Source organism: Podarcis bocagei, assembly GCF_964188305.1.
Source record: "Podarcis bocagei genome assembly, chromosome: 8".
Lineage (NCBI taxonomy): Eukaryota > Metazoa > Chordata > Lepidosauria > Squamata > Lacertidae > Podarcis > Podarcis bocagei.
Genome location: NC_138133.1, coordinates 89,986,793 through 89,999,134, shown reverse-complemented (window position 1 = coordinate 89,999,134; position 12,342 = coordinate 89,986,793). Strand labels below are relative to the sequence as shown.

The 12,342-nt window shown below is 48.6% G+C and overlaps 1 protein-coding gene across 3 annotated transcripts in view; it reads left to right on the top strand.

Annotated features, from left to right (window-relative positions):
* The window catches only part of ARHGAP39 (Rho GTPase activating protein 39), a 198,011-nt gene that overhangs the window by 173,963 nt on the left and 11,706 nt on the right, over positions 1 to 12,342 (top strand). For all 3 annotated transcript variants that reach the window (XM_081204443.1, XM_081204444.1, XM_081204442.1), the window contains 3 exons: positions 2,694 to 2,767; positions 9,673 to 9,872; positions 11,442 to 11,533. In XM_081204443.1, coding sequence (XP_081060569.1) covers positions 2,694 to 2,767; positions 9,673 to 9,872; positions 11,442 to 11,533 — 366 coding nt within the window. The remainder of the gene's footprint in view (positions 1 to 2,693; positions 2,768 to 9,672; positions 9,873 to 11,441; positions 11,534 to 12,342) is intronic.

Below are 12,342 nucleotides of genomic sequence, written 5' to 3'. Positions count from 1 at the left end.
CTCGCTTCAGATCTCAGCTGTGCCTTCGCCCCCATGAGAAAATTGATGTGTGGCTGCTTTGCAGATATTTGCCTCTCTGTTTAGTTTCTCTTTCTGCCCACCCGCCCTGCCCTCGCCTTTCCAGCTCTCCTAGTTGCATCCTAAAGGGAAAGGAACCGTGACCTTGGCTATTGAAGTAGGGAAAAGAGACACAAGAGTGCTATGCTGGTTGGATTTGACTATCCCAAAAGATCCGCTGTCTCTCTGCATTTTCCCACACCCCAGGAAATCCACAGAAATTGATTTGCACAGCTTTCCTGCTGAGGTGGAAGAGCTGTCCTGGGGACTAATCCTCCGGGTGGGACTTAACTGGAGCCCCAAAGCTTCTCCTTTGTTTTTAAAAGGAACCACCCCATCCTGATTTTAAATATTCACTTAAAGGTAAAGGTCCCCTGACCATTAGGTCCAGTCGTGGCTGACTCTGGGGTTGCGGTGCTCATCTTGCTTTATTGGCCGAGGGAGCCGGTGTACAGCTTCCGGGTCATGTGGCTAGCATGACTAAGCCGCTTCTGGCGAACCGGAGCAGCGCACAGAAACACCGATTACCTACCCGCCGGAGTGGTACCTATTTATCTACTTGCACTTTGATGTGCTTTCAAACTGCTAGGTTGGCAGGAGCTGGGACCACAGAGACTAGGACTTGCCAATCAGAAGGTTGGCGGTTCGAATCCCCACGACGGGGTGAGCTCCCGTTGCTCGGTCCCTGCGCCTGTCAACCTAGCAGTTTGAAAGCACGTCAAAGTGCAAGTAGATAAATAGGTACCACTCTGGCGGGAAGGTAAACGGCGTTTCCATGCGCTGCTCTGGTTCGCCAGAAGCAGCTTAGTCATGCTGGCCACATGCCCCGGAAGCTGTACGCCGGCTCCCTCGGCCAATAAAGCGAGATGAGCGCCACAACCCCAGAGTCGGCCACGACTGGACCTAATGGTCAGTGGTCCCTTTACCTTTACCTTTTACGTTCTTAAAATGGGAAAGTGGCCCTCAGAGAGCTCCAGAGAGCAGAAGTTAACGTGAGATGAGCCAGTGGTTCTGCTGAGCCAAAGGCAGCTTCACATGTTCAGGAACATTGTCATGATAGGAAGGCATAACAGCCTCTGAATTCCAGAAATTTCAGTGCGGCTGACCACATTGCTTTGTGTGCAGGAGGGATCCCAGCTCTATCAGGGCTGGGAATATCCCCTTCCCCGTAGACCTTAGGGAGCAGTCGCCAGTTGCCGGAACCCAGCCTTGACCCATTTCCCTGATCTACAGCTGGTACCGAGAGTTGCGCTCAAAAACTTTCAGAAGAGCAGCAGGTTGGCCGGGGAGATCAGATGAGTGAATTGGCCTGACTTGTTCCAACACAGATTTTGCGTTTCTTGTTTAGGGTGTGAAATATTCTCTGAGTCAAGCGTGGATTTCATGATCTTTATTCAGCTCATAGTGGTGAGGAGCAATGGAAGTTTCCCCAGAATGTCTGCTTTATATACATTATTTACACAATGGGCTGCACGTGCATGGGCTAATTCCGGGATTCACCTGTAGGCCAATCAGGTTGCGAATTCACTTACACCTGGAGCTGGATTGGGTAGCTCCTGCGGACCAATCAGACTGCTGCATTTTGAATCCTATTGTTCTAGGACCAATCAGATTGCTGCATTCTGAATCCTATTGTTCTAGGACCAATCAGACTGCTGCCTTTTGGATCCTATTCAACTCAGTACATAACAGGGTGGCTAGCATGTCCAGGCTGGGGGCGTTGGAGAAGTTCTCCTTCAGGTAGTTGAAGGCACCTGCAAAGGGGGGGGGGGAGGAGGAAAGAGCAACATCCCCGAAGTGAGATGGTTCCGGAAATAATAATAATAATAATAATAATAATAATAATAATAATAATAATAATAATAATTTATTTGTACCCTGCCCATCTGGCTGAGTTTCCCCAGCCACACTGGGCGGCTTCCACAAAGACCAAAAATACACTAATATGTCACACATTAAAAACTTCCCTGAACAGGGCTGCCTTAAGATGTCTTCTGAATGTCAGGTAGTTGTTTATCTCTTTGACATCTGATGGGAGGGCGTTCTACAGGGCGGGTGCCACTACTGGGAAGGCCCTCTGCCTGGTTCCCTGTAGCTTGGCTTCTCGTAGCGAGGGAACGGCCAGAAGACCCTCGGTGCTGGACCTCAGTGTCTGGGCAGAACGATGGAGGTGGAGACGTTCCTTCAGGTGTACTGGGCCAAGGCCGTTTAGGGCTTTAAAGGTCAGCACCAACACTTTGAATTGTGTCTGGAAACGTACTTGGAGCCAAACGTACTGGTAGCGGCGCTGGAGGGATGGGAGGGTGGCAAGTGGCTTCGAGGGAGACAGCGAGTCCTGCAGGAGGTCGGATGCCATTGCATGTCGCTCGCACGCGGTTCTTGCCGAGCTCACGGCCGGAGCAAGGGGTTCGCCGGAGGACTTGCTCTGCCAAGGTCCGTCTCGGGTCGCCGTGGCCGGAAATGAGCTTCTCGAAGGACGGCTGAGAGGGGCTGGTTGGAAAACGCTGCTCTGATGGCTTCTCTTGAGGATGCTGCTGGGGTTTCTCCTGTCCGGGTCTCTTTCTTGTTGGGGTGGCCTTGTGGGTTGTCCTGGCTCTGACTTGCTGCTTTCTTTTTCTCTCTCTCTTCTCTTCTAGGGGTGGCAATAAGCACTTACGCCAAGTACTGTTACAGCAAGCTCCAGAAAGCAGCATTGACCGGCGCCAAAAAGGTACTGCCATCCTCTCCTTTCTGTCTAGTTTTTGGGTGTGGATTTGATCTACCGATCTGTGAAATTTTGTTAGAGTATAAAGAAGAATACAAAGCTTATTATCAAATATCTTTCCCCCTCAAACTAAAACATTAATCTAAATCTCTTATCAAAAGAAAGAGATTAAGAAAGAAAAAAGAAAATAATAATAATAATAATAATAATAATAATAATAATAATAATAATAATAATAATATTTTTAAAAAGGAAAATAAGGTACTTCTGCTTCTCTCTCTGCCAGTTATATATATAAAGTAATTGTCCAGTAGCACCTTAAGTAAAGGACTTCTGACCATTAGGTCCAGTCGTGGCCGACTCTGGGGTTGCGGCGTTCATCTCGCTTTATTGGCCGAGGCAGCCGGCGTACAGCTTCCGGGTCATGTGGCCAGCATGACTAAGCCGCTTCTGGCGAACCAGAGCAGCGCACGGAAACGCCGTTTACCTTCTCACCGGAGTGGTACCTAATTGTCTACTTGCACTTTGATGTGCTTTCGAACTGCTAGGTTGTCAGGAGCAGGGACCGAGCAACGGGAGCTCACCCCGTCACGGGGATTTGAACCGCTGACCTTCTGATCGGCAAGTCCTAGGCTCTGTGGTTTAACCCACAGCACCAGTAGCACCTTAGAGACCAACTAAGTTTGTTCTGCGTATAAGCTTTCGTGTGCTTGCACACTTCTTCAGAAGATAATGGTGATGATGATGATGATGATGATGATGACATAAGACGAGCCTGCTGAATCAGGCCAGTGGCCCATCTAGTCCAGTCTCTTGTCCTCACTGTGGCCGACCGGGTGGCCCAGTGGGAAATCCACAAGCAGGATCAAGAGCATTGCTGCCTCCAACTGGGGAATCGGAGCACAGCCATTGTGGCTAGCAGCCATCCCTAGCGCTGTCACCCACTGGCTGGATTAGGAAGACTGGCGAACTAATATCAGTATACTGGAAGAAGCAAAGATTACCAGTGCCGAAGCAATGATTCTTCAACATCAGCTTCATTGGACTGGTCGTGTTGTGCGGATGCCTGATGATCCCAAGCAACTACTCTATTCCAAACTTAAAAATGGAAAGTGTAATGCTGGTGGTCAATAAAAGTGGTTCAAAGCCTCTCTCAAGGCAAATCTAAACAAATGTAGTATAAGCACCGACAACTGGGAAACACTGGCCTGCGAGCTCTCCAGTTGGAGAACAGCCTTTACCAAAGGTGCCATGGGCTTTGAAGACACTCGAACTCAGGACGCAGGGGAGAAATGTGCTAAGAGGAAGGCACACTTGGCAAATCCACACCATGATCAACTCCCGCCCGGAAAACTATGTCCCCATTGTGGAAGGACGTGTGGATCCACAATTGGCCTCCACAGTCACGGTAAAGGGACCCCTGACCATTAGGACCAGTCGTGGCCGACTCTGGGGTTGTGGCGCTCATCTCGCTTTACTGGCCGAGGGAGCCGGCGTACAGCTTCCGGGTCATGTGGCCAGCATGACTAAGCTGCTTCTGGCAAACCAGAGCAGTGCACGTAAACGCCATTTACCTTCCCGCCGGAGCGGTAGAAATAAAAAAGATAATAATAGTAATGAAAATAAGGTACCGTATTTTTCGCTCTATAACACGCACCCGACCATAACACGCACGTAGTTTTTAGAGGAGGAAAATCCGTAGGCATGCCACCCGTAGTCATTTCCTCCATAACACGCACAGACATTTCCCCTTACTTTCTAGGAGGAAAAAAGTGAGTGTTATGGTGCAAAAAATACGGTACTTCTGCTTCTCTGTCTGCCAGTTATATATATAAAGTAATTGTCCAGTAGCACCTTAAAGGTAAAGGGACCCCTGACCATTAGGTCCAACTCTGGGGTTGCAGCACTCATCTCGCTTTACTGGCTGAGGGAGCCAGCATACAGCTTCCCGGTCATGTGGCCAGCATGACTAAGCTGCTTCTGGCGAACCAGAGCAGTGCATGGAAACGCCGGTACCTATTTATCTACTTGCACTTTGACGTGCTTTCGAACTGCTAGGTTGGCAGGAGCAGGGACCGAGCAACGGGAGCTCACCCCGTCACGGGGATTCGAACCGCCTACTTTCTGATCGGCAAGTCCTAGGCTCTGTGGTTGAACCCACAGCGCCACCCACATACCTGTTACTTATGGACTCACTGTTAAAACCGTGTTTATGGAAGAAAATCTTATTTGGCTATGAGGGATTGCCAAAGAGAGAGAGAGAGAGAGAGAGAGAGAGAGAGAGAGAGAAAGAAAGAAAGAAAGAAAGAAAGAAAGAAAGAAAGAAAGAAAGAAAGAAAGAAAGAAAGAAAGAAGAAAGAAAGAATGAATAGTGGTGTCATCCTCTTCACTCCATGGTGTTGGAGAGGACGGAGAAGGGGCTTCTGAGCTCCTGTCCCATCACATCTAGAGATGGGAGGAAGGGCTTGAAGGTCTCCTTCTGCAGACCAGGCAGAGTTCTTCTCCCACCTCCCGGAATAGGAAGAAGCGCTGAGACGTTGGCATTCTGGCTTCCTGCATCCGGCCATTTTAAGAAAGGGCTCCTTTCATAGCAGGAGAATACCCAGATCTAGCCAGCCTGAGGCTCCTTTGTGGGGGAGAGACCCACAAAGAGGTGGAACCACAAAGAGAGCCTTTCACGGGGAAACTCCCCCCCCCCGCTGACCTTTCCGCTTGAGCCTGAGTCAAGGAAGGAGAGAAGCCGCTTAAAGGGGCAGCGGGTGAGGAGGAGACGCCGGAAGGTTGGCCCAGCCTTGAAGAGCTGGGGCAGGACTGTGGGGCTACATCCGGACTGGCCTTGTTTCCCTGGAGCTGTTCTAGATCCAGCAGGTTCTTCTCATGTTCTTACAGGTAGTACTACTCTTGCACAGCTCCCGTTTGTAGCTCTAGAGAACGCCGTGCTTGATTACTCCCTAAGTTAATGAGTGGAAAGTGCAATTGCTCCCGCATGTTCCTTTGCAGGGGTTCAACACAGGCATGTGTGTGTGTTTCCAGTGGGAAGGTAAATGGTGTTTCCGTGCGCTGCTCTGCTTCGCCAGAAGCGACTTAGTCATGCAGGCCACATGACCTGGAAGCTGTACGCCGGCTCCCTTGGCCAATAAAGCGAGATGAGCGCTGCAACCCCAGAGTCGGTCACGACTAGACCTAGTGGTCAGGGGTCCCTTTATCTTTACCTTTACTGTCAGCCTCCCTGCACTCTGCCCTACCAGCCTGTCTCCCAAGGGTACCAATCAGTGGCAGGCAGTGGCAGCCTCTCCTCCGAATCATTAATTTCTCTGCCTGTAGTATAAACTGTAGTGTAATGAGGAAGAACATTCAGAAGGACCTTTTCCGACCGCGAGAGCCATTCGACAGTGGAGCGGACTCTCTCGGAAGGTGAAGGCTCTCCTTCCTTAGAGGTTTTGAAACAGAAGTGTTTTGGGGGGCACCTGCCAGGGGTTACTGGTATTTAGCAATGATTCCTGCACTGCTAGGGGTTGGGCTAGATCAGGGGTCCCCAAACTAAGGACCGTGGGCCGTATAAGGCCCAAGAGACTCGTTTATCTGGCCTGTGGCAACTCCCGCCGCCCGCTGCCGCCACCCACCTTTACTGGTGCTGCACTGCACGGCTGCCCACCTCCGGGTCGGAGGTGCACTGGAAATAGCTTATGCGCATGCGCAAGCGTTATTTGCACATTCGCACATATTATTTCCGGTGCACATCCGGATCGGAGGAGGCCCGTGCACACGCGCACAAACTATTTCTGGTGCTCCTCCAACCCGGAAGTGCGCCGGAAATAGCGTGTGCGCATGTGTATGGGCACGCGCTCCTCCACCCTCCGGCCCGCCGCATTATCAGCGCTGGAGACACCGGCCCGAGGTGTGGTAAGTTTGCTGACCCCTGGGCTAGATGACCTGGGGTCTCTTCCAACTCTACAAAATTATTATTTTTATAATAATAATAATAATAATAATAATAATAATAATAATAATGATGTTATTTATATCCTGCCCATCTGGCTGGGTTTCTCCCGGCACTCTGGGCGGCATACATTACATATAAAAACATAATAATATTATATACTCCATTGCTGCCACACACACCCTTATAAGCAGCCAGTTTCCACTCCTTGACCTTGCTTTCCGTCCTTGCCTCCTTCTGTTCACGTGGACTGTGTTGACCCCTCCCTGCATGAGAGTGTTGCCCTCACTCTGTCACCCTGGAGGTTTTGCATCCATGCAAAAGATGCCCTTGTTGTTTATTCCCTCCTCCAGCAGCACCCTCTCCTCCCTGCCCTTCTGCAAAGCGGCCCTTTCGCCTCTTCTGAACCAGCCTTCCCAGCTCCCTCTTCCTCCTCCTTCCTTCCCAGTGCACTGCTGCCCCTCTGTGGCCGAAGGCTGGATGGCTGCGCAGAGAAGGCTTTTCTCACACGCCTCAATTTGGAGTGTGCTCACGGAGCTAATAATTGCAGAATCGTAGAGTTGCAAGTGTCCCCAAGCATCATCAAGCTCAACCCCTGTGCACAGCCCGGGGTAGGACTCGAACCCATGACCCTAAGATTAAGATTCTCGTGCTCTTCCGAGTGAGCTATCCCAGGTACATTGCAGATTCTAAAAGAGTTTTTTTTTAAGGGATGGGTGAAGATGCCGTGTTGGTTGTTGGCTGCCCTCTTTGAACCTCTCCCCAAGACCTGCTTCTGCTTCTGTTTATCTTTTTTTAAAATAAATATTTATTAAATTTCCACAAATTTTTTTAAAAACACTTACAATACACACAATACAAAGATATACATACAATAACAAACAAACACGTATAATTTCAACTCCTTTTTTCTTAAACTTACTTCATCGACTTCCCCATACCTCCCCTTTCTGCATTCCAATTCCCAAAATTATTTCAGCAAATCCTTCCCCTTAATTTAATCCAATTTTTCATTTCCTTTTCTTTTACTTAATCTTTTACAGCTGCAATCCCTTACTTTCTATAACCACAACATTTTAGCACTCATTAATTTTACAATATTTCTTAAGATAAATTTTAAATTTCTTCCAATCTTCTTCCGCCGTCTCTTTTCCCTGGTCTCGGATTCTGCCAGTCATTTCAGCCAGTCCCATGTAGTCTATCACCTTCATCTGCCATTCTTCCAGAGTGGGTAGGTCTTGTATCTTCCAATACTTTGCGATGAGTATTCTTGCTGCTGTTGTCTGCTTCTGTTTATCTACTTGCACTTTGACGTGCTTTCGAACTGCTAGGTTGGCAGGAGCAGGGACTGAGCAATGGGAGCTCACCCCGTCCCGGGGATTTGAACCGCCGACCTTCTGATCGGCAAGTTCTAGGCTCTGTGGTTTAACCCACAGCGCCACCCTCATCCTTCCCAACAACTTACTAAAGTGTTAAACAGGCTCCTGGCATCTCCCGCTGTTTCGTGAGTCTCTTTGAGTTGGGGAAAAAAACCCCCACCCCAAACCCACTAACAACTTCAATAAATAAAACATAGTTGCCTCCTCCTCATTTTATCCTCCAACAACCCTGTGAGTTAGGCTAGGCCGAGAGAGAATGATTGCCCAAGGCCACATGCAGTGAGCTTCCTGGCCAAGCGGGGATTCGAACCCCAGTCTCCCAGGTCCTAGTCCGACACTCTAGCCGCCAAGCCATCGCTGGCTTGCAGATTCCTTCCTTGAGCATTTCCACCTGGCTGAAATGTGTCCTTGAACTTTGAAAAAGGTTCCCACGCCTGGCTAGCACTGTTTCCTCCTTGCCGTTTCCTATTCCTCTCTGACCCTTTCCTGGCTCCCTCAGTGTCAGGATTCTAGTCTGCAGCCGGGTAGGCGTCATGCGAGAGGACGAGATGGTGGGACAGTGTTCTCGAAGCTACGAACATGAGTTTGATCAAGCTGCGGGAGGCAGTGGAAGACAGGAGTGCCTGGCGTGCTCTGGTCCAGGGGGTCACGAAGAGTCGGACACAACTAAACGACTAAACAACAACAACAAGGCGTCATGTTTCTCCAAAGAGTCCAGCATGCCCAGGACACCGTAAGAAGCGCCTGGGAATTATAGGGACGGAACTACCTAAATTGTATAAAAAATTATTTATTTTATTTTATTTTTCAAATTTTTTTTATTGGTTTTTCAAATTTGTAACAAATATAACCAACATAAAAGAAAAAACATTACAATATAAGAAACAAACATACATACATACATTTATCCTAACTATTATAATTATACTTTTATAACCATTATTAAATGACTTCCTCAGATCCCCCAAGCTGAGTTTCCATGTGGCTCATTGTAGCAGTTTTCCAATACCAATTTCCAATAAAATTAACTTAATCAATTAACATCTTTCTTTCTTATCCTATTCACTTATATCCATAATATGATTATTATTAAATTGTATAAAAAATGATTTATGTACACAACTACAGCGGCAAGAATGTTACTTGCTGCAAAATGGATAGAAGTCCCAGCAAAGGAAGAATGGATACAAAAACTTACGGAATATGCAGAAATGGTGAAACTTACTGGAAGAATAAAAAATCAAGATAAACTTTTTATCAAAGAATGGAAATGGTTTATTGAATATTTACAGAGAAATTGTAGACAGATAAAAACACTGGCAGGGTTATTGTAATAACCTACAGCCATACAAGAGTATATATATTTGAGAAACAAATGAGTAAGTTAATTTGGATATGCAGAAGATATTAAAAATAAATTTAAGGAACTGCAGAAAGAGGGGGCAGTGAAATGTATATATCTGAAAAGTATGAATAAAATTTTAAAAGAAGAAGAAGAAGAGAAGCGTCATGATTTGGTCGCATCCTGTGTTCCTGCACCTCTCTGCGCTGGGTCTTGTGCCTCCGCTCACACCGACCGCCTTCCCTTTCAGGGCCTGAAGAAGCCAAACATCGAAGAGATCCGGCACGCCAAGAACGCCGTCTTCAGCCCTTCCATGTTCGGCAGCTCCCTGCAAGAGATCATGAACATGCAGAAGGAGAGGTATCCCGACCGCCAGCTCCCATGGGTGCAGACGCGGCTGTCAGAGGAGGTGCTGGCCTTGAACGGAGACCAGACCGAGGGCATCTTCAGGTAAGGCCCACCTTGCCCTGGGGCAGCGCCCTTGGGGCAAACAGTTGAGCCGGGTTCCAGTTTGCTGGCTGCTTTAGCATTTACCATATTTTTGCTCCATAAGACGCACTTTTTCCTTCCTAAAAAGTAAGGGGAAATGTGTGTGCATCTTATGGAGCGAATGCAGGGGAGAGGCAGGCAGGAAAAGCCCCCAAGCTCCGCGTGGCTCTTGCGGGCTTTTCCCCTAGGAGGGAGAAGGGACTGACGCGGCCAGTCCCTTCTCCCTCCTCGTAGAAAAGCCCGCAGGGGCCGCACGCTCCTTAAAGGGCTTTTGCGGGATCCATCCAGCTCGCTGTCTTGGCTTCTTTAGCCGCGCGCAACCTCTCCAGCCGGGATGGATCCCGCTCGCTGTCTTGGCTTCTTTGCTCTTTGGGGCTGGGGGGGGGGGGAAATAAGATTTTTTTCCCTTGATTTCCCCCTCTAAAAACTAGGTGCTCCTTCTGGTCCGGTGCGCCTTATGGAGTGAAAAATACGGTATTTTAGGGCAAACTCCAAGCCCGGTGGTCTGCAAGAACCTTTGTCCCCTGAAATCTGCCCAGAAGCCGTAAAATCTACATTAGACCAAGCTAGATGTGGCACGCTTTCTCTGTAAATAGCAGCCTTGGGGTGGCGTGAGACAGGGAAGGAAAGAGAGTTGAGTTGAGCTGCAGGAGTCAGCCCCTGAAATGCAAATAGCAGCTTCAGAGATGCGATGGAAATCGAACAGGTCATCATGCCTGGTTTGGCCCTGAGGCTGTGAGCCGCTTCGCCCGCAGCCCTAAGCCAAACACAGCCACTGCCCATAGTCTTTCGCTGGGTAGATTAAAGAAACAAATATTAACACATTTCCGTTGGCTATTGTTAGCATCACAGTGAATCCTGAAATGGCAATGTGACCGGATTGGAATTTCTTACCTCCATCTCGTCTCTTGTTTTATTTAATTCTATATGTGTTTTTCACGGTTTCCGTGTTGTTGCAAATAAAGAAACAGATTAAAAAGCAACACTATGGTCAGAGGAGATTTTGGCCAATTTGCTCCTCTTCCTGTCCTGCTGTTAACTAAACCACGGTTTCGCTTAGCACGCCGTCTGAACCTGGGGTTGTGATTTCCCTTGCTCCAGACAAACCACAGGCTCTAACCAAGGTTTGTTGCAACCCATGGTTGATATGGCATTCTGATGCACCCCATGGTTTAGCTCACAGCAGTACAGCAGCGGGAGACATGGGAGAGGAGCGATGAGGCCATAACCTTGGCTCTGGGAATCCTCACACTCGTGCATTCAAGCTAAACAATGGTTTGGCTTTGCGTTACTTGCAAAGCAGCTCAGGGTGTTCAAACCAACTGTTGAGTCATAAGAGCATAAGAAGAGATCTGGATCAGGCCAAGGACCCTTCTAGTCCATCACCCACTGACTGTCCTTATAAGACATTTCTTCTTGTTGGGGAAAGGAGGGAATCCTTAGTGCCTGGAAGTAGCCCAGGATCAACTTTTTAACCTTCGAGTCTCTCCCTTCTATTTCTTTGGGGTGTCCCTCTCTTCCCTTCTGCAGAGTCCCTGGAGACATCGATGAGGTCAACGCCCTCAAGCTGCAAGTCGACCAGTGGAAAATCCCCACCGGCTTGGAAGACCCTCACGTCCCTGGTGAGGAGAAGGGACTCCCCACCCTCCTTCCCTCCAGCCTCAAAGCCCCTGGGTAGCCTAGGACAGGGGCTTGGGGGGCTGGTTCTGCCCCGCGGAGCACCATAAGGTCCATGAATAATCATAGTTTAGAGGTCCCGGGCCCTAAGGAAGTCAGACTATCCTCCACCAGGGCCAGGGCCTTCTCAGTGATGGCTCCGACCTGGTGGAATGCTCTGTCCCATGAGACTAGGGCCCTGCAGGATTTAACCTCCTTCCGTCGGGCCTGTAAGACAGAGCTATTCCGCCTGGCCTTTAATTTGAATTCAGCCTCATCTTTTATTTCCCTTCTCTTCCCTCCCCCTACCCCTTTTATGAAGATCCCACAGCTAATTCTCCCCTGGCCTCCTCGCTGGCCCAGGTAGGACTAATTCAGCCAGCTAGCCCTGGGGATTATCTAATATTTATTAGATGGATTCCCCCTAAGTTGATTTGTGAACTTTGAATTTTATTGTTATTCATGTTTTTATACTCTATTTTATGCTGCTTCTACAATTAATTGTTTTAAATTTGTTGTTAGCTGCCCTGAGCTTGGTTTTTGAACCGGGAAGGGCGGGGTATATATATAAAATTATTATTATTATTAAGAGCTGGCATGGCATAGTGGTTAGGGTGCCGGACTGAGAGCTGAGAGACCAGGGTTCAAATCCCCACTTGGCCATGAGGGTCACCAGGTGGCCTTGGGCCAGTCTCTGCCTCTCAGCCTGGTCTACCTCACAGGGTTGTTGTGAGGATAAAATGGGGAGAAGGAGAACCATGTACTCCCCCAATCT